This window comes from Electrona antarctica (genome assembly GCF_951216825.1).
Source record: "Electrona antarctica genome assembly, chromosome: 11".
Classification (NCBI taxonomy): domain Eukaryota; kingdom Metazoa; phylum Chordata; class Actinopteri; order Myctophiformes; family Myctophidae; genus Electrona; species Electrona antarctica.
This window is the reverse complement of record NC_136792.1, coordinates 28580530-28602964: the sequence shown is the minus strand read 5'-3', so window position 1 is coordinate 28602964 and position 22435 is coordinate 28580530. Positions and strand designations below refer to the sequence as shown.

Sequence of the window (22435 nt, the reverse complement as noted above, 5' to 3'; positions counted from 1 at the left end):
CTCTAACAGCTTTATTTTCAGTTTGAAGTGAACCAAGTATTATGACTATAATCTGAGAGTAAGAGTATATTGTAGCTGGCAGTCTATTATTGTCATATTTAATCACAATTATCATCACTCCCACTCATTTGGGGGACGTTTAAGTAGAATAAATGCTTTTTACATATATCCTTGCACCAACATGTGTATTGATACAGTAGAACCCATGTCAAATAATACATACAGTATACTTTCTAGAATAATATGTTACTATACAGTACATAATGGGTATTTATTCAGTAATAAACATGCATCACATCTGTGTCAGGTACAGTAGTTTACATATATGTGGAGTGTTTTTTATTTTTTAAACAACATTTTTTATTGAATTTTTAAGTTTAATTATGAGCTTAAGTTGCAATCTTGCTCATCATGTGTTTTTTAGAATTTAGCTCTGGTTTGAAGATTATGATATAGCACTTTGGGACAAATATACATATCAACAAACCAAAACTAGAAGCAAGGATAGCAAATATCTCCACAGCTACAGTGAACTTTCCAGGAGAGCTGACATAAGCTGGGATAAAAGTGATCCACACAGCACAGAATATCAGCATGCTGAAGGTGATAAACTTTGCTTCATTAAAGCTATCTGGCAATTTCCTCGCAAGAAAGGCCAGTATAAAACACATGAGCGCAAGAAGTCCAATATAACCCAGCACAGCCCAGAAACCAACAGCAGATGAACCTAGGGCACATTCCAGAATAATCTTTTCTTTATAGTGATTCATATTCTTTTTGGGGAATGGAGGGCTGATCGTTAACCAAAGTATACAAATCAGAACCTGTACAAGAGTGAAAGCCAGAACGCTGAGTCTTTGCTGTGCCGGTCCAAACCATTTCATGACATTACTGCCTGGCAGTGTTGCCCTGAAGGCCATTAACACCACTATAGTTTTCCCCAGAACACACGAGATGCAGAGAACAAAGGTGATCCCAAATGCGGTGTGTCGCAGCATACAGGACCACACTGAGGGACGGCCAATGAATGTCAGAGAACATAGGAAACACAGCTTTAATGACAAAAGCAAAAGGAAGCTGAGCTCAGAGTTGTTGGCTTTTACAATGGGAGTTTCCCTATGAACTAAGAATATTATTGATATTAGAAGTGACAAAAATACACCAAGACAGCTAAATACAGTCAATACTACACCCATGATCTCTTTGTAGGAAAGGAACTCGGCAGCTTTTGGAATACACTTGTCTTTCTTTTCATTTGGCCAAAATTCAGAGGGACACCTCAAACAGTCAGGAGAATCTGCAAAAGAATTACAGTTACTATAATAAAAAATAAACTATTAAACACTCCAAAAAAACAATTCATAGCAAGTATTAACTATTAACTATTAAGCCTATTATTATTCCTTGTTTTCTTTTTTTGCAAGCACATAACATGAGAAGGATTGCATTTGAAATACACACTCACTGGTCTGATTACTTATTGTCCCCTCTGGGCATTCAAAACAGTCAAAGCAGCACACCGGTTTACGCTTGTTTATGGCCTTGCGAGTCCCTGGTGGGCATGGCTCTCTGCATACAGACCTTGGAACCTGTTACAGTCAAAAATTCAGTCATTTCAGAATACAACATTATGAATATTGGATATAAAACTTGTTGCTTTTTCAGAGAAAATACTAAAAGTGCCATATTTTGTAATTATTATTATTATTGTTTTTACCTGATTGTAGTTTCCACCCCATATTATTTTGACATTGCTTTTTAGTTTGAAGGTTTTCCCTTCCGGAGAAGAACTGTCATAGTAGCCAATATTGACAATATCCACAGTGCCATCATCGCGCATCTGCCAATTCACTAGGTCATACTGTGCCACAGAGTCTCCATTGTCATCAAACAAAACCTTGTCTCCGTTCTGTGTGGTAAAGTTCACCCGTCTCAGATGCTCCAATACCTGCAGAGACAGTTGGTCAAGCTGGTATGAGGATAACTGTGATGATGAATTAACCTTTCAATTAGGAAATGTGTCTTGTACAATCATGCAGAGGGGAAAACATGTACACGTCGTACAACAATCAACTTCATCTCATGCTACAAAACAAGTAATCATTAAGGAATGTTACTTACAATGTACCAACCCTTACATTGTCCATGTGGTATGAAAAATAGGCTACATGAACTCACTTGTATAGGCTGGACATCAATCTCCTTTGCACAGCGTTTTCCCAGTATGGTGGAATTTGTGCCACTTTTACATTGCAATAATGCATGAAGGGCATGCGCTACTGAATACACAGCCTTATAGACACTGTTCAATGTCCCGAACTCTGTCATATCAGTGTAGCGGTTGGAGATCGAGACTGTTCTTAGATCCTCTGTGCCGTTGCACATTGCAGATGTGTTTGAAGGAGTGAAGCTGCATTGAAAGACACCCTCCCAAAAAGCTTTAATACGAGCACTATGCGGTTCATCTGATGGTTTCAGGTTTAGTAAGAATTCAGCGAGACCTGGGATGGCTGCCTGAGGGATTGCAAAACCCAGTGCCCCCTGCAAGATATGCTTTTGCTTTGCAGAAGCTAGGTCTACAATAGTGATCCAAGCCTCACTGCCAACCCATTGTTTCCCAGATATGTTCTTTCCATCCATTTTCCTTAAGAAAATTTTTGTGTAGAATGAGGACATGAACAACAGAACCACCTTTGATGAAGACTTTCTTATTGAATTTGCAATGGCATCTATCCTTTTGCTGGAAAGGGTCTTTGAGAAATATTCAAAGTATTCAACACAGATGCCCTCTTTTTTTGCTTCCTTACTGAATTCAAGTGTACCCTCCTTTGAGTATTTGCCAAATGAATAAACAATGCCAACCCAGCGCCAGTCAAAGTGCTTCATGAGCTGCACCAGAGCTATGACTTGGAAGCGGTCACTTGGAACAGTTCTGAAGAATGTAGGATAGAGGTTTTGGTCACTTAGACAAGCACAGGTTGAAAGGTGGCTGATCTGTTAAAAAAGAAACAATAAAGACATTATAACTTGAACTAGGGCTGACTGAATTGGCAGAATAATGCATTGTTATGGTGCAGTAAACCACTGCCTTCACCTGTGGTATTGAGAATCGACCAATTATTTTGTTTATCACAGCGCTTACTCCTGAAGATGAGTGCCCCAACAATGCCTGAATTTTTTTTGTGCAATCCTGACCGTGGGACTCCTCTCTGTTTACAGCTTCAATAGACGCCCGTATCAGGTTTTCACTGCCACAGCCGTTGTAGAGAACGTAGCCCAGAGATACACCAGGAAGAAGTTCAGGGTTTGTGTTGATCTCCTCCACAGTAAAAATCACTGTCCGAGCAAACTTCAATTCCCTGTCATTTCTCCTGGAAATGAAATGGTTGCTCTCACATTCAGCACAATTAACAAAAATAACAATAGCAGCATTTGCCATTAATGATAGTAGAATATGAATATCGGCAGTGAAGTCCACATATTTTTAGACCACAGTAGAACATTTCATAAATATGTAATTTCACTTACTTTGTGCAGTAATAATGTGGCACCGCCTTCCAGTCATAATCTACTATCTCGCGTGTGCTTGACATAGAGAAAACTCCTCCAATATTAAGGTCTCCCTCTTTAAAAAACTCCATGAACCCTGTTTTCCCTATCAGTTTGCATGTTTCGTTTTCAGACTTGGTTTTTGCCAGTACAGCAAACAGGATAATAATGAGCCATCCCATGATGGGGCTCTTCCCCATACTGTAGCATCCCTGACCAGGAAGCCAATATTTATCAGTTTTTCTTCAGTAATTCAGCTAATGTGAGTACACGCCCAATTCTCAGAAGAAATGACCCTATTGGCCTGAATATAAGACTACGTTTTTTCCCCAATGGAAATATCCTAAAAGACGGGGTCGTATTATAATCAGGGACTAGATTATTTGACATTCATTCAGCGTTCTTTTTCCACAACTGAGTCTTGAAAAATGGGGGTGACAAAAAGAAAATAATCTATATTTTAGTTTTATGCAGTCAACACAAACACCATCTCCACCTGTTGTTGTGATGAGTTTGGGTTTCTCCAACCATGATATTCCAGGTACTGTGATAAAATACATGAAAGTACTGTTCCTGAAGAAACAGTTTGGGATCACTAAGAATGTTATAGTATTAAGTATTGATAGTTTTATAGGTGTCAATGTATTGGTACTGTGGTAGTGTATTGGTAGTAGTGTTAACCGAATGTATGCCAAGAACGCAGGACCTCATTCTCTCCACGACCCACCTGTGCCAAACGAGGGAACTCATCTTTCTTTAATTTCAATTAATCTAGCAATTATGGGGAAAAAAGGGGGGGGGGGTTTCTTTTTTTTATAATATTTTTTATCCCACGATTCTGTAACCCATTTTTCACTCCTGTGTCAATTTGTGATCCTGGGCTCTACACACCCCCGCCAACCTGGGGAGAGCAACGGACTTGAACTCATGCTTCCTTCATGCATGAGTGTCCAGGTTGCTCCTTTTGCACCTGACAGGGGGGGGTTTCCCTGGTTGGACGTAGCGCGTGGAAGGAGCACGTTAATATTCCAACTAGTTCCTTTCCCCTCCATCGGGCGCCCCAGCTGGCCAGGGTGAGGCAGTTTAGTGACCAGGATTACTGCATGTTTTTTGTGAGGGTACCTACCCTAGGGGACACGGGGAGAACATGCAAACTCCACACAGAAAGGCCCTTTCGCCAACCCCGCCTCGGGTATGGGCACTGATGACGCGGAGGAGAGGACACGCCGCCAACGCCCACAGTGTCCCCAGTGGGAATCGAACCCAGGACCTTCTAGCTGTGAGGCGACAGCACTGCCGACTGTGCCACCGTGGGGGGGTTTTACTCGCATGTTAGACAGCCTCCACACGGATCCGATGCACACGCGGCCACATCCTTTTTCTCCTCAAAATGAGACAAACTGTGATCTTTGGGACCTTATAAAAGTCTAAATGTTGATCACGCTAAGAAAGTGGACACAGCCTGGAATGAGAATGTGGCTCAAATATGGGCGGCTATCACTTCCGGGGTGGGCGGAAGTGACCCATCTTGTAAGCTTATAGCATGGATTTCTCTGGCACTGGCGCCACATTCTGGCCTAGAGGGGAAGCACACATTTAGTCCATGGGCCCAGACCAGAATTTTCACTAGTGAGGGACATTCAAGGTGGCAAATGCTATCATGTTTTTTGAAAAGGTCTATATCCCTAGATAATATTTCAACATGATAGCAGTTCCTAAGGTAGCTTGGTAGCTTAGTTGCAGTTATCAGCCTTCAAAGACACCAACCATAGATTCACAGAATGAAAAATCGCCTAACTGTTTTTTGAATAAAACACGTCATACAGAGGGAAAAATGAAGAATTATCTGTCTTTCACTCAATCTAATCAATGAACATCATCATAACCATCACTGTCATATCAATATCTTCATCATTATCATCACATAATCAATCAGTTTAATTTCATCTTCCTCCTCTTCCTTCTGATTGCTACAGGTTTGTAGCTTGCACATTTCTGTGCACTTTAATTTGTTGGCAAGGCAGGAGCAGTCTGAAAGCTTGCAGGTCCGTACACACTTGCAGGTTCCAGCACAGCCATTTGTGCTGGTGGCCCCCGCATGCAGTCTAAAATCAGCATAGCTATAAGAATAAGAGATGTCATATCAGTTAGGAGCCCAAATGTCAGATTGCTGGGCATGGGGGGTCAGATCAACATATGGAATAAATTCTGTACTGGCCATATATGGGCCCGTCTAGAGTTTGAATGGACACTTGGACAGGTATCGGTCAAAAGGGAGACATCGAAGAGGAAGGACGGGTAGGGAAGGATCAACATATGGAATGTCAGAACAGTTCAGCTCCAGTTTTGAAGCTCCATATATGCAGATCTAGGTGATGATCCAGTCTTCTCCATGTATGGCTATCCAGGGTTTGATGAGGTCAGTGTCCTGATCTTCATATATGGAGACGACTATAGACAAATTCAGAAACAGGTCTCATGCTCGCAGCTTATGTAGGCGGACTCGACATAGCTGCGGGGTTTAACGTCAGTCTTACCCAATACCCAATCTTTCTGTTTTATGAACACAAGGCTGCCGTACTTTATACCTCATACTTTAAATGCTTAGTATTCACAAACATAGACTCACCTTTCTAAGTTAAGTTAAGTAAAGCAAAGTTATAGTAATTTCTTGTGTTGGGGAATATTTAGCCAATTATGCTAATTTATTACTATAGGCCTACATGTTTATATACTTTTATAACATACTTTTATATGTCATAGCATTTGTGTGTGTATAATTATAAGTGTGAATAAACTTAATTGTAACATATAACATCTACAGTAAACTACACAAAATCATACTCTGCATATAATGGGAGTTAATGGGGAAACAATGATTGTCCCAAAAAAGTATTAAAGCTACTCATTTGAAAATGCTATCATGTCTCAAAGTACTTATATGGACCCAACAAACAAAATGGTATAGCAAATAGATTTTGCCACCAAAAATGTCCCTCACTTCTGGTCTGGCCCATGGACTAATTGTGTTAAAGATGTTTTTAAAGGTGTTAAATGTTTTAAACTAAAGGTTTAAGGTTTTAAAGGTTTATGGTTTTAAAGGGTTAGTTCCGATTTTTTTTTACTTAAAGCTGTAGGAAATACTTGTGTCTGCCTTGGCCTACTGGTTTGTGAAAGTTAGCCAAATTTGTGACCAATCTGAAAAATAAATGCTTACCAATACCTGTAGCTTTCTTCACAAATGTGTTGTGTGTGGTGTCAACTACTGTATCACCTCTCAATTGTGCAACTATATGCAACAACCTATATGCAACCTATTGTATATGCAGGCAAAACAAATGAATTCCGGTTTAAGTAGCATGTGATTGGTCAAACTAGGGGGTTTTAAGAGTTATCTAGGTCAGGGGTTCTCAACCCGTGGGTCGCGACCCCTCGGGGGGTCGCCAAATTATTTTAGGGGGTCCCCAAATTATTAAAAAAAAAAAAAAAAAAAATTCAAAAAGATTTTCACGATTTTTCAAAAATAGCAGACCTACAAGCTCGTAGCGCGCCACTCGGTGGCGCGCTATGAGCTTGTAGATCTGCTATTTTTAAATAGCTAAATTATAACAATGCTTAAAACACCAAAAGGGGTTCCCGCCCAAAATGGGTTAAGGTTATTGTAGCAGTCAATTTATATTGGGGGTCGGGAGGGGGCGGGGCGGGGGTCCCGAGATATTGCCAAAGCATTTCCGGGGGTCCCCGGCCAAAAACGTTGAGAACCCCTGATCTAGGTCAAAAACTGAAGTGGGCTGAAAACAGTTTCCAGCCTTCGGCTGCCTGTCATTTTAATTGCGCTTGCATAGTATAGCTACATAAAAGTCAGATGTAGAATCAATGTATTAGAATTAGTATTTTCATCTTTATTAGAGAAGCTGGCAGATCAAACATATAAAGGTTAAATACATTTACGTAACTTGTATGAACTGATACTGTGAAAAAAGATTGGACCGCTCACCAATAGATCTTCTCCCCTTGACACACATCTATAAATGCTGAATAAAAAAAAATACAACAAACAAACATGAAATGAAAATACCTGTAACACATAAAACCCAGTTCTGTCGTGGTACCGTCCTCAACTAACACCTGGGAGTATCCAGCCAGACATGGTCCCTCTAGTGGCCTGTTTTCAAGCGTGCACAGCTGTGTAAAAATAGGTGAGTCAAACCATTCCAAAACAAGACCTACTTCACCAGAAAAACCCCAACCCAGGCATTATTGTAGTGTAGGCTCTACGTACGTAAACATCAATATAATAGAGGAATACAGAGTCTGTCAAGAAGATCATCATGAATACAACATGTAGTCTTGGCCTAAATGTCCATCCAATCCCTTAGCAGCTGTAAATCAGGTACTGTATGTATGATCGATGTGTTATCCTGTACTATAGCAGGCATACAAAATTCAGGCATACATTCAGTGTTTGTCTGGCATTTTAGAACACAATGTGTTAAAAGAATCATCATAGTTCCACTTCAAAGGACAACAGAATGTGTTTGTTGAGGAGTAGTAATTTGGAAGATCTTAGCTGTGTTTAAACTTCGAAGAGAAATGTATTTCCATTATTGTTTATATTTGTAATATTACTTATTTTCAATGATTCCATGATATTGAAAAATCTTTAATATATTGATCACTGCAGAGTGTGCTAAATGATGTAATGTCTTCCTTCATACTATTTTTAATCGTTTCTGTAGGACTCACTACAGCATAACAGCACAATGATGACACAGGAGATGAGTTTAGTTTACTGTTCTTAAAATATTAGAAACTTAAAGTAATTCATTGAATATTTTGCGAAATAAAATACAAACTATACATTTGAATGTAACTATTGTTTTTTTGTTTGTTTGTTTTTTCTCTCCTTTTCAATGTGACTTATGAGTGCTTTCATGATTACATTTTTGGAAAATAAACTCAATTTGGCCTGTCAATCTTAATAACCAGTATATACTTTTTTTGAACTCTGGTGCATTGTTGCCAGACCACCAATTGCATGTGTATGAGAACACTCAATACATTAATTTTTACCTGCATGGATTTTATTCTGCCAGTCAGTGAAGCAAACACACAGAACAATATAGCCATGAGCTCTATATGTCCTAACCCTGACCAGGCACTTAGCACAGGCCCACCATCACGCTCAAGACCGCTGCTTTCATGGCAATGATGGCAGTACTTCACATTCTTAGTAGGGAAATGAGGGACGATGATTAGACACAGAAGAAGTATCAGGCTCTGTATGACAGTAAAAGCCAGAGCCTCAAGCTGCAGCTGTGCAAGTCCAAACCATTTCACGAGAGTACGTGTGGCCTTAAAGGCAATGAACACATGCAGTGTTTTCCCCAGAACACAAAACATACAGAGGACATGGGTGATTTCCAACACAGTGTGGCGAAGCATACAGGACCACTCAGGTCGCTGGCTAGTGAAGCATGGTGTTGGGAATGAGTATAATGTCACACTGCAAAGCACCACCACTGTGGTGTTCCTGCCACGGGGAGGACTGTATCTACGTGGCAATATCAATATTCTTGTTAGAAATGTTCCAAGCAGTAAAAGAGCAGCCAGCAGCAATCTCCCAACAGCTCTGCTGGTGTGCCTAAGGTTGCCATTCTCTTCAAATTCTGTGAAGACATACATGGAGTAAATGTAACGGTAACGTCTTGAAAAAGTTAGTGATTACTTACTACAGTAAGTAGTAAACACCACTACTACAGTAAATCCATTTTCTCATTGTTCCGCCTTACCTGATTTTATTGTTCCTGTTGGACCTGTTGCATATAATATCAGAAGCACCTGCTGTAACAAGAGATACAGTACATTAATCTGTAATTTACAATTAATATGCATTAGTCATTGATTAATTATAGCACATATAAATGGACACACACACCTGGCATGATGCAAATTCACCTTGATTCACCTTGCTGTCTTTGTCTGCTCTCCTAGTGGGGATACGTGACAGTGCTGTGAAACACACTACCCTAAGACACACTTTGCACTCAGGTAGAGTGGAGCAGGAGAGCCGATGGGCATCAAGAAGTGTGCACATCCACAGTACACAGCTGATCCTGAAGTTTTCCAATTCACGTAAAAATCCCAGGCACCACAGGCTTTCAGACAGAGTGAAGATGAAGGCATCTGGAATCGGATAGCCATATATTCCATACAATGTCCATGCAATGTACTGAACTTTCCATTCCGGTTTGTATGCCTTGTTCATATGGACACTTTGCCTGTTCTGCTGGTCCATCAGAACAAATACAATGACCGGCTGAGGTATATTTCTATGATTAATTGATGAATGGTAGCTAAAGGTTTCATTCAAACATGAGCTGTGAGTATCAGTTCTCATCTGTGCCAAGAGAAGGAACACATAATACATTTAATTAGATGGTTACATTTCAGCAAAAAAAAAACACAACATAAGCAAATCACATTTTCATTTCTCTATGGCAAATATGACTCCAATCTCCTGCAATACATGAGCCCTATCTGTGCCTCTCACCTGCACCATGTGAGTGAGACACCTGACATCACAAGGGGGGTGCTCCTTCAGAAACATCTGAATTATACTTTTGCAGCCCTGCTTTTTTTCCTTATCACTATTCACAGCCTCTGATATATCTTTCTGCAATAGGTTATCAGTCTGACAGTTGTTGCAGCAGAGCATGAAGCACTCAGTGATACCAGGTAGAAATGAAGAGTCTCTTTTGATCTCCTCACAAAAAGGGGTCTTCCTAAACGATTTAAGCAACAGAAAGACAAGTTCCCACTTATGACATTATCAAACAAAGCAAGCATTATCCAAATAGAGACCCTGAAAATGTTCAGTAGTTTTGAGTCAGCTGAAGCTGAGTTGAGGCCTTGGTAAAATGCAAAGCCCCAATGGAGAGGCAATTACTATACACATAATTGCTATAAAATGACTTGAATTGGAATTTGTAATTGACTCATTGGCCTCAAAATTCCTCTAGATATTGTTTAATTGTCTGTTTAGATGGACAGAGGAATTACTAACAATTACAGTGGTGATTAATCATAATAGAATCCACTCTTCTGCTTTGGAAAGACACAGAAAGAAAACAACTGTAAGAAATGCAGTAAAGGTTAGAAATACTACAAGAAAAAATAAATAAAGTGAAGATGTGAGGAGAAATGTACTCACCTATCACATGCCAGTGTCAGCTTCTCTTTCTCCTGACTGACAGGTTTTCTAATGGAGCCATTTGAAGTGAAGGCCATTGTCTTTTCTTCAGACCCATAATGACTGACTTCATTACTCTGATTCAGGCAGAGACATGTGCAGGGTGACACTATCCCTGTGAACAGTGCTAAGAACACAAGTGTGACTGGTCTCATCTCAGAGCTTATGTCCCTTGGCACAGACTGGATACCTGAAATGATGTGTGTTTTATAGTTTACTGTTGGCCACCCAGGTGAAGGAAGCATGCCAATGAACCATTCTCAGAGGCACATGCAAACACAATTATTGCATAAGGCCAACAGGAATTATCAAGAGAATACGAAATAAACTTGTTGTCTATTAGCCCAGTATGCCTGGGCATCTTTAATAAATGTAGGAGTCAGTAGGACACTGATTAAATAAATCAGTAAGCCAAACAATCAATATTGTGTGCTGATAATTGTATTTTTAAAAACAAAAGGTCTACTTAATTATACAGTATAGTCAATACAATTATTTTCCCACAGCAACTTTTCACAAGTGTTACAGATATTTTTAAATCGTGCACCCTTCTGTTTTTATCCCACTACTACAGTTTATAGTGGCGGCTCCAAGGAATGCATGCTGGTTGGTCGGTTGACGACTTTAGTCCTAAATTATTAGGATATCTCTCTTTTCTTTTCTTCTCATTTTTGTACAATTTTCATTTTCTTCCTACTTATTTGTCATGCCCCATGTTATTATTACCTATATTACGCTGTATTACCTGTCACTTGATTCCAACCCCTCCTTGTTGGTTTTGGGGAGTTTAGACAACCACATGTCTTCTCCGATAGACATGGGAGTCGCCATGTGCTCCTTTTCACCTGTCAGTGTGGAGTTTCACTGGGACAAGATAACGCATGCCAAGGAACATGCTATCCCTCCCAGTTCCACTGAACAGGAGTTACTATGCAGTGCAGTTACACAGATCCAGCAGCATGTTCGGAATTTTTTGACTGGGGTGTCCCAGTGCATGGGGCACCGCACCGACATATGCAAGGGTGGATCAAAAGTATGATCGTGCACATGCAAACAGAACAGATCGCCCTCTTCTGCTTGCTTCCCATCTACAAGCGCAGCCATTTAAGTGTAGTGGAGTGCCTGGCCAAGCTGCAGGCACCATGGAAGAATAAACCCCAGTCTCCTTGTAGGTGGTGAGTGATGCATCCGCCTGGGTGATGGCAGACTGCTGGGCGAACGCTAGCGCTTTGGCATGGGGGGTCAGATCAACATATGGAATGTCAGAACAGGTCAGCTCCATGGAGATCTAAGGGAGCAAGCGGGGGCAGTGTCTTGAGTGTACAGGGTTTGATGAGGTCTGGCCATATATGGAGTGTGTCTTTAGTGTACAGGGTTTGATGAGGTCAGATCAACATATGGAATGTCAGAACAGGTCAGCTCCATATATGGAGATCTAAGGGTGGCAGCGGGGACAGTGTCTTGAGTCTACAGGGTTTGATGAGGGCCCAGGTAGGGCCGGTTCTTAATTTTCGGGCCTGTTGAGAACTCTAGTTTTTGCCGGCTGCCGGCGCGGCTGCACTAATAACTTTGGGGCTGGCCTGTCTAGAGTTTGAATGGGCAGGTATCAGTCAAAAGGGAGACATCGAAGAGGTAGAACGGGTGGGGTGAGATCAATATATGGAATGTCAGAACAGGTCAGCTCCATGGAGATATAAGGGTTTGAGGTCAGATGTAGAGTTGCTGGCCGGCTCCATATATGCATGATCCAGTCCTCTCCATGTATGGAGAGGACTGGCTGTAATGTTATGGATTATGCAGCGCTGTGCACCTTCATGCTGTGGATCTTCATGTTTCATGCTGCTGATTTTGGTGACAGCCTTTTCATATAGTTCCACACATACTGTACAGTATGCCAACAATGTAATGTCTTCTCTTGCACTTGAGATATTTTAAGATCTAATAGCCAGATTGCCATGAACCTTGATGCAGGAATTCCCTCGTGTTTTCAGCCTCCTCTGCCCCAAAGGATGAACCCTACTGATTTTGGTGGCCCCATGGGCTTTCCTCTAGTCTAGCACCACCCTTTGGCCAACATGTCCACTCCTACTAGACCCTACTAGACCCCAGGAAATTACATCTGCCCAAAAAATATCATTGGATCTATTGAATGTGAATGGGGAGGTGACAAACTGCCTATGACACATCACACTATAAGCATTCCATAACTTGAGGCCAGAATTGCAAATATCTCCACAGCTACAGTGATCTTTTCAAGAGAGCTGACATAAGCTGGGATAAAGGTGATCCACACAGTACAGAATATCAGCATGCTGAAAGTGATACATTTGGCTTCATTCAAGTTATCAGGCATGCAGCTTTCGAGCTAAAAAGGCCAGCCAAAAACACCGATATACCCCAACACAGCCCAGAACCTATAGCTGAACCCAGAGCACATTGTAGAATTATCTTTTCCTTAAAGTATGTGAAATTCTTGACAGGAAATGGAGGGTTTATTAGGATATAAATCAGAACCTGTATTAGAGTGAAAGCCAGAACACTAAGCCTTTGTTGTACAGGTCCAAACCATTCCATGACATTCCTCTTCGAATGTTATCAACTGACAATCACCAGTAGATTACTTATCAAGACCATGCAATGCAGCCTACTGGACGTTTCCTACATACTGCCTTACCGCGAGTAGGCGACTATAGGAAACGTGGATGTGAAATGACTGCTGCCAAATAAATACACATTTAGCCGTGCACTTTCCCGAATGCCCCCGACCCTGTCAAAAAATCACTAAAACGAAAGACAGCAGTAAATGAAAATAAATAAATAACAACAAATTAAAACTAATAACAACCTACAACCTATACATGAACCGTGGTTGAAAAAAACAAAGTTGTTCTTTAAAGGGGCATTCCACACATTTTCAACATTTTACTATGTCATTAATATACCTTAGAGCTGTTGTGTGGAAATAATAAAAAAGTCCCTGCATTCTGTGTTTCCTAGAACTGGAGGTCTGAAATAAATCATTAACATGGTGAAACACATGTTGATGATGTCATCAAGATGTGTTTCACCATGTTAATGATTTCTTTCATACTAGTAAAATGTTGAAAATGAGTGGAATGCCCCTTTAAGAACATACAAAAAATCTAGGAAAGTATACCTTCCAGAAAGGTGTAATTGTCAAGATGACGTTCAAGATGGCTGCCGGATTGAGCATAAAATGCTATATCTTAGCTCATTTGCACAAAATACAACAGCTTTTCCAATTGTATCTGGTACCATGCACGCTCAATAACACAAAATCTAGGAAGACACAGACAGTATGGATGCCCTGAACTGAGGTGGAACCTGCAGGACAATAGATTTGTCCCACAATGAATGCTGCCTCACTAATATCATTCTCTCATCTCAGGGTTTGCTGTCCACATTCTTTCCTGGTTAGTACTTGGCCAATCTGGGAACCCAGCGGCAAAAAAAGGAAAAACAGCACCCTTTTTTACTTGAGTCAACAGTCTGTCTTGAGAGACTAGCACTAGAAAAAGAGGGATAGTCAATGTGAGCGCCCATAATGTGTATTCCTGAAAGTACTCTTGTAACTACATTCATACTGCCTTTTTAATTTTTGAGGGGTGCCAGCCCCTCCAGTGCATGGCTTTCCAAAATAACGTCATGTGGCAGCCAAGTCTATGCAGGATGTTTGTTTAGACCCTTTTTTACAAAAACGTTTGCCAGCCAAGTCTATGGACTTTAATGTTTGTTTTGCGCAGTAAATGACAACGTAAGACATCATCTGGCTCATATAAATACTGCCCTCGCTGCGCCCCTCAGCATGTTTTTCCCTCAATTTACAGTATAACCATGTCCTGTGATACTGTATGTTACATTACACTTTAACAACAAACATTACTGGCACCATTGCAGATTTTTTGTTTTTTGCACTTTTTTCAGCAAAAAAGTCACATCAATTGACACAATACACAGTATCATATCCTTTATTTAACAAGGTGAATTGAGATCATTGATATAAAAAACAGATTTTTCAAGAGAGACCTGAACACTGACTATCCCTCTAACAAATTGCCTACAATTCCGCAAGTTGTATCTGGGTTTAGACCCAGTCTGGCTGGGGTACTTAAGGAATTTAAGGAATGGAAAAGGGAACACAATGATTTTAATTAGCCAGCATAATTTGATGTATTAATTTATAAAACAGACAACAAATTATGCTGGCTTGGTATTTTTATCTGGCCGCAATAATAGTGCACTGCCATTCCAACACACTCAATAGTAACTGTCCCTAAGCCTAACCCTAACCCTAACCGCACGCGGAAGAACCGCACACGGAAGCCACATATAGACGGAGTGGCGGTGCCTCTGTTCCCAATAATAGTATGAGGTGAAAACTCATACAGTATGAATATGATTGATTGGTCGGTTGGTTGGTTGGTTGATTGATTCATTACTTTATTAACAAGTGTGTTACCAGTACATGTAGTACAGTCAAAGGTTATGCTAAAAGGATAACACAAAAATCCCCAGTGGCTTATTTCTATTATACTCAATTCATCAGTAATAATAATATTATATTGATCAATTTAGTACGAACATACAATGCAAATACAATACAATACAATACAATACAATACAATACAATACAATACAATACAATACAATACAATACAGCTCAACCAAGACCACCGTCTCAAATAACTTTATTGAAGGGAAAGGAGGGGGGGGGGGGGGGGTGTGATGATACATATCAGGATTTGTATGAAAGTAAAAGACATGTAGAACAAGCGTAATTGCAGGTCAAAACATTATTGCCTGGAAGTGTCACCCTGAATTCATTTTCCGCCAACAGTGCCATCTGGTAGGTGGCTCGGAGCGCCGTTTCACTCCGAAACCGAGAAAATCTGCTATGTCCCGCGATTGTCATTTAATCCACCCAAAACATACTATTTGTAACCTAGGATCATATCGTTTAGAGAAATGAGCCGCAACTCAAGCTTGTTTTGACCCAAAAAGAAGAATCCGATTTAAATTTCCGGCACCGGAACCGGAGTGTATGAACACGTACAGGACACACTTGTGAACTGTAGTCAATTTATATTAAAAAAGGCGTGAAAAGGCGTAATCGGTGTGGAGAAACATACGAATATAGGCGTCAAAAGGCGCAAATGGCGCCAGGTGACTTAATTATGTATATCAGTATTAGATGTCTTCCCCATGATATGTTTTTTTGTATTCTTTTCTGGTTTCAATAATATTATATAGCATTTTGGCAGGAAAATGCTAGCAAGCATTCCATAACTTGAGGCCAGAATTGCAAATATCTCCACAGCTACAGTGAACTTTCCAGGAGAGCTGACATAAGCTGGGATAAAGGTGATCCACACAGCACAGAATATCAGCATGCTGAAGGTGATACATTTGGCTTCATTAAAGTTATCAGGCAGCGTTCGAGCTAAAAAGGCCAGAAAAAAACACAAGATAGCCAAAAAACCGATATACCCCAACACAGCCCAGAAACCTATAGCTGAACCCAGAGCACATTCTAGAATGATCTTTTCCTTAAAGTGTGTGAAATTCTTGACAGGAAAGGGAGGGTTTATTATTAACCACAGGATACAAATCAGAACCTGTATCAGAGTGAAAGCCAGAACGCTAAGCCTTTGTTGTACAGGTCCAAACCATTTCATGACATTACTGCCTGGCAGTGTTGCCCTGAAGGCCATTAGCACCACTATAGTTTTCCCCAGAACACAAGAGATGCAGAGGACAAAGGTGATCCCAAATGCTGTGTGTCGCAGCATACAGGACCACTCTGAGGGACGGCCAATGAAGGTCAGAGAACACAGGAAACACAGAGTCAAGGAGAACAGCAGCAGGAAACTAAGCTCAGAGTTGTTGGCCCTGACCACAGGAGATTCCCTGAATTGGAAGAAAATAAGTGCTATAATCATTGTCAAAATCACTCCCATTAAACAAAAAAATATTAAAATGATACCCATGATTTCTGTGTAAGAAAGGAATTCAATTTCTTTTAAGATACATGCGTCTCCTCTGGCATTGGACCAGTATTTGATAGGACATTTGAAGCATTCCGTTGAATCTGTTTTAGAGAAAGACAAAAAGAACAGTTTGATGCTGTGGCAATGAGAAGATTATATATATTTTATTTAAATACTTTCCTGCCGAAGCATACTGTACCTGTGGTGTTGCTTATTTCTCCCTCTGTACAAGGTATACACTTGTAACAGCAGAGAGGCTTTCCTTTGAGCAATACCTTAAGAGTTCCTGGGAGACAGCTCTCACTGCACACTGAAACAGGCATCTGATGCACGAACGTTGTACCTCATTATATATTAAAATTGTATTTTATTTAATTTTAGTTTCTTTTACATGTTACTATTTACACATTTATTTAAAACAAGCCCTTAATGGAAGACATACAAAAATAATATTCATGAATATTTGTGAATCATGAAATTGCATACTGGCCCACAAACCATAGATATGACAATAAAGCTAAATTAAAATGTACCGTGTCACTACTTCCTCCCCACACTGGGTGGAGACCTTTCATGGTGAACTGATTCTCACTGACCAGAGAAGCATCATAAAATCCAATGTTGGCTACATGCATAATTCCAGAGGTGACTCTTTGTAAATTGATGAGTTCATATGTTGGGGGTGAATCACCATTATTGTCAAAAAACACTCTCTCCCCTTGTCTTGTAGAGAAATCAACATTTTGTAAATAATGCAAAACCTGTAGAGAACAAGCAGTGCACATTATTTCATCCTTTAGCCTTTATTTTATTTTCTTAATGTTCTTTTCTTTGTTTTCTAAGCAACATCATTTGGAATGGTAATTTATCTCTGAAAGTATAACAATTGTGTGAAAGTAGATTTTTAAACTTTCAGAGTTAGATTAACAATGTGGATTTTATTGTGTATTCAAATGATAAAGAATGCAAATAACTGTAGACATAAATGAGTTTACAGTTTGATCATTGTCTTTCTTACCTGCCAAGGCTGTATGTGTGTAACATCAGCACAGCTCCCATTGGAGAATGGACCCTGACCATTCTCACATTTGAACAGATTATCAAGAGCATGAGCCACTGCATAAACCGATTTGTAGACGTTGTTAGTGAATCTCAGCTCAGAAACATCCGTGAACTGCGAGTCAACATCTCGCAGGCTCTCAAAGCCACTGCACAGTGCTTTTTGCGCCTCAGAAGTCACATTCAGAGAACAGTCAAACACGTCTTCCCAAAAGTCTCTGACGAACTGGCTGTCAGGGAACTGTGAGGGGTGAAGCTCCCTCAGGTGTTCTCCCAGCCCGGGTATGTGAGCTCTCGTGACAGTAAAGCCTATGGAGCCCAGCAGGATGTGGTGTCCCTCACTGGCAGTGAGAGAGTGGTCCGTGATCCAGGCATCACTGCCAACCCATTGCAATCCTGTAATGTTCTCTTTATGTAGTTCTCTTGCAAGGACCTTAATTTCTCTGTGGGTCATAAAGGCCATGATGACCTTAGAAGTGGAATGTTTTATGACTTCAAGCACTTTTGCCAGTTTGTCAATTGGATCTGTTTGCTCAAAGGTCACAGAATACTCAATGCACACTCCCAATTCTTGTGCAGCTTGTATAAAGGTGCTAATTCCGTTGATTCCATAATCATTATTGCTACTTATTGCACCCACCCAGGTCCAGCCAAAGTGCTTAACCAGCTTTGCTAGGGCTCTGCTCTGGTAATAGTCACTAGGGATGGTTCTGAAGAAAGATGGAAACTCTTCTCTGTTGCTTAGACATGCACAAGTTGCAAAGTGGCTGATCTGTGTAAATATAATGTGTGATATTTGGTATTAATAGATTTTTTTACATGCTGCTCATAATAATAACAAAATTACAAATGTGGAATACAAAGTTATGCATCTCTATTATTAGCATATTGACTCTAGACAGGCTCTTTTGTGTTAAGAAAACTAAAACGTTTACCACTGGAATCTGGAACCTCCCAATAATCCGGGCAAATCCAATAGTTGGTGTAGAACCAGAGTGGCCTAGCACAGCCAGAGCAGTTTCAGACTTTGTGCAGCTCCTGTCATCTATGATTTCCCTCTGTCCATTGGCTAAACTGATGGCAGACTGCATGATGTTTGATAATCCACAGCCATTATAGATTTTGTAGCCCAATTTGTGATTTGGGAGGATAGAAGGGTCTTGATTTATTTCTTCAATAGCAAAGATCATGGTTTGTGCAAATTTGAATTCTCTTGTATTGACACTAGAAGGAAAGGCATGAATACAATACTTAAAAAAAGCAAACTACACAACATTAATTTTCATATTAAAGAAAAATATACAAACTATACGAAAATTCATACTCACTTCAAACATCTGGGAGGATTCGGTAAACTCTGAAAAGTTGGAACATTCCCTCTAAAGCCAGTGCGAAAGGTGAAGATGCCCCCCAAGAAGAGATCACCATCCTTGCTGAGCTCAGGTAGCTGTGCCCTCACCTGCAGTCTACACACAGGCTTTACCATCCTGAGCTGCAGGGCCAAAAGCACCAACCTCAGCACTGGCATGACTGCTCTCCAGCCCGGGGTGTAGCGTCTGTGACCCTGTAGTGCACACACTTTTATAATCCCTGTAGGCTACCATGGCTACAGGTATCTCTCAATTAACATTCATGTCCATGTTCCTATATGTAAAGTCAAAGTGATGCTTATGAGTGCAAAGTGATTGCAGTATTGGGACCCCAGGGAATGTCCAAGTGGCTTTATTTTTCTTTTGCATGGACCTAACTTTGGAGTTGTCTTTAGTTTTTTCTTGCACCTGAGCAACCACTCAACCACAAAAAAGTATTAAAAAGTTAAAAAGTAGTAAAAAGAAAGTTAAATAGTATTAAAAAGTACAAATTACAAAGTACATTTAATTTTTAATAACAAATGCAATTTATAAATGCAAAAGACGTTAAACGTAGTTAAAATGGCAGATCTAAGCTCACAATGTGTCGCATCATAGCACTAGAATGTATTATAACATGAGAATTAATTTGTAATGAATAGTGTGTGTTAACAAGCTGTATAATGTGTTATGAATCGCATTATACGTACCTATCTATTAATGCGTATATGTAATTATACCATGTTATAAGCAGATTACAAATCATTTATACTTGACCGTATACATCAGTATAATAACCTTTTATAATGTGTTATGATTATGGTTATAAAACATTTTGAATATGTATGAGCTCTTATAACTATTATATTGCCTTATAGATATGTTTATAATGCATTAGACATGGAAGTAAAACATATACATAAAATAAATACTTCTTAGTTACTGTCCACCCCACTCAGGTGACTCTGAGCAAGTAGAGCTCAATGTAGTCCTGGGCTCCTGGCCATTTCAACAGGACCTTTGCTACAGTATTTTATAGAGCTGAAGCAGTGAATTCAGAGCCACACCAGTTGGGACTCCTTGGGACAAACCCATTTTAAGGTCAACCACACAAATGCAACTCCTTGCAACTCAATGAGTTGTATTGGGGTGGTTGACCTTAAAACGTTTAAAAAAAAAAAAACAAGTCTCTGTTTGGTGGAGAGGGAATTGTGTACCGTCCACAAGTTGTCTTTGAGCTTCACTGGAAAATTGAGTAGACAGTGGTTCTCCAACTTTTTCATGTCAAGGACCCCCAAATGAATATGTAATTTGCCGCGGATCACCATCTGAAAAGGTTTTGTGCCAGCCAGGGACCGCCAGATTTGTGCTATTTTTGAATAGCCAAGGTATAAATGGATCAGTGTTACGCACGGGATTCGAACTCGGGTCTCCCACGTGAAAGTCCAACATCTTGACCACTAGATCAAAGGGATATCCCTATATGGACTGGGGGAGATATTAGACTTTTAAGGCCATCAGGCTGAGGCTCTAGCCATTCTGCTTTGTGGCGAGATCAAAGTTGGATCTCTTCTATGGCTCTGAAATGGATAACGTGGTGAAAATGATTGTGATGCTGTTACTAATTGGGGATCCCTTGGAACACCCCCAAGGACCCCACTTTGAGATGGTTAAATAACCATCTGTTTGGGATTTCTTATTTTTTGACGGGCGCTAGCCCCTTCTATTCCCAGCTTTCCGGGTTTGTGTAAATACATATAATATAAAAGTGAGGACAGAAAAGTGAAGACGCCAAATGTGATTGGCCGGAATGACATTTGCGATGATTTGATTGGTTCAGCGCGGAATGTGATGTGTATGGTGATGTATGGTGATGTATGATGATAATAGCGCCCCTCTCTTCACATGGGTGTGATTTCTGAGGGGCTATGTCCAGCTTTAATTGTATGTAACCCAAATGTTGTCCTAACACTAACATTAAAGGATAATTCCATACAAAAAGGCTTTCTTACCTTTCTTTGTAGTTGTTACATCCCCACCAAAGAGGTCCAGGTGTTATTTTGTGCAAAAGCTCCTTATTGGCTATTTCCCCTACCATAAGCCCTAAATGAATTGCATTGAATTGAATGGGAATTGAATGGGGCTATGGGGTGTTATGCTAATTCGCTTATTTCCATCGCTCAAAATTATTATTTTTTTGTCTATATCCTCTCTTCATAATGTAAATGGAAATAAGCGAATTAGCACCCCATATCCCCATTCAATTCCCATTCAATGCAATTCATTGAGGGCTTATGGTAGGGGAAATAGCCAATAAGGAGTTTTTGCACAAAAAAACACCTGGACCTCTTTGGTGGGGACGTAACGACTACAAAGAAAGGTAAGAAAGGTAAAAAAGCCTTCTAGCATGGAATTCTCCTTTAAATCCCATTGACAATTTTGAGTGTTTGTGTAAACACAAACATTGCGTAACACAAAACATTGATGACGAAAGTGAGGACGCAAATTCTGATTGGCCGAAATGAGATGATGAGTATGATGATGTATGATGTTGATGATGTACAATGATCAGAGCGCCCCTCACTTCACACAGGTGTGATTTCTTTCATCTAGAATTTGCCTATTAATTAAGTGTATAGGTCAACCCTGTCAGGGTTTTTTTTGCTAATATTTTTGGTGAACTTAATTCCGTTTCCCAGCCTGGAGAACAATTGTAACGATCGGCTATTATTAGCGTTAGCTCACACTGTTTATCTTTCGCCAGAAACGTCTGGAAATGTCGGGTGCGATGTGGTACAAAATCAGAGACTTGGCGACTGACGTCTTGACCTCGCTCTTGCTGTGGTGCTGGGGGTGACGGAGGCGTTGCAATCGGAACAATGTTAAAAACTGATTTTCGGCTCAACCGCTTCATGGTGTAAAGGGGTGCGAATACTGTATGTACGTAGCTGGCAGATAACGTCCCATGAAAAATCTCAATCGCTACAGTAGGTCATACAAGCTACCTAGTAGCTTATCATAGTTCTGCATTAGGTTTCAATATATTATGTTAATATCACAGTGAAAATGTACATAGACCCTGATGTTCACCCTGAGGCCATGTGTCACATGTGTGTAAGAACGAAGATGAGGCAATAGGTTGTACTGTTGTATCCCCTGTGTCTGGAATCAATTAATAAGGACATGTTGGCACCAGATGGAGACTTGTCAGTGTGTTT

General features: G+C 40.2%; 1 protein-coding gene across 1 annotated transcript; it reads right to left on the bottom strand.

Moving 5' to 3' along the window:
- Positions 1-389: 389 nt before the first annotated feature.
- LOC306932096 (uncharacterized protein) lies at positions 390-19073 on the bottom strand (the record flags this gene model as incomplete). The annotated part of the gene is made up of 13 exons (XM_079513799.1): positions 18804-19073; positions 17828-18640; positions 17343-17570; positions 17009-17132; positions 15999-16910; positions 11547-11646; positions 10103-10334; positions 3529-3761; positions 3095-3371; positions 2179-2994; positions 1718-1948; positions 1466-1589; positions 390-1297 (listed from the first exon to the last, which is right to left on the bottom strand). The coding sequence occupies exons 1-13, from the start codon at positions 19056-19058 to the stop codon at positions 390-392; spliced, it is 5253 nt and encodes a 1750-aa protein (XP_079369925.1). The 5' UTR covers positions 19059-19073.
- Positions 19074-22435: the final 3362 nt, after the last annotated feature.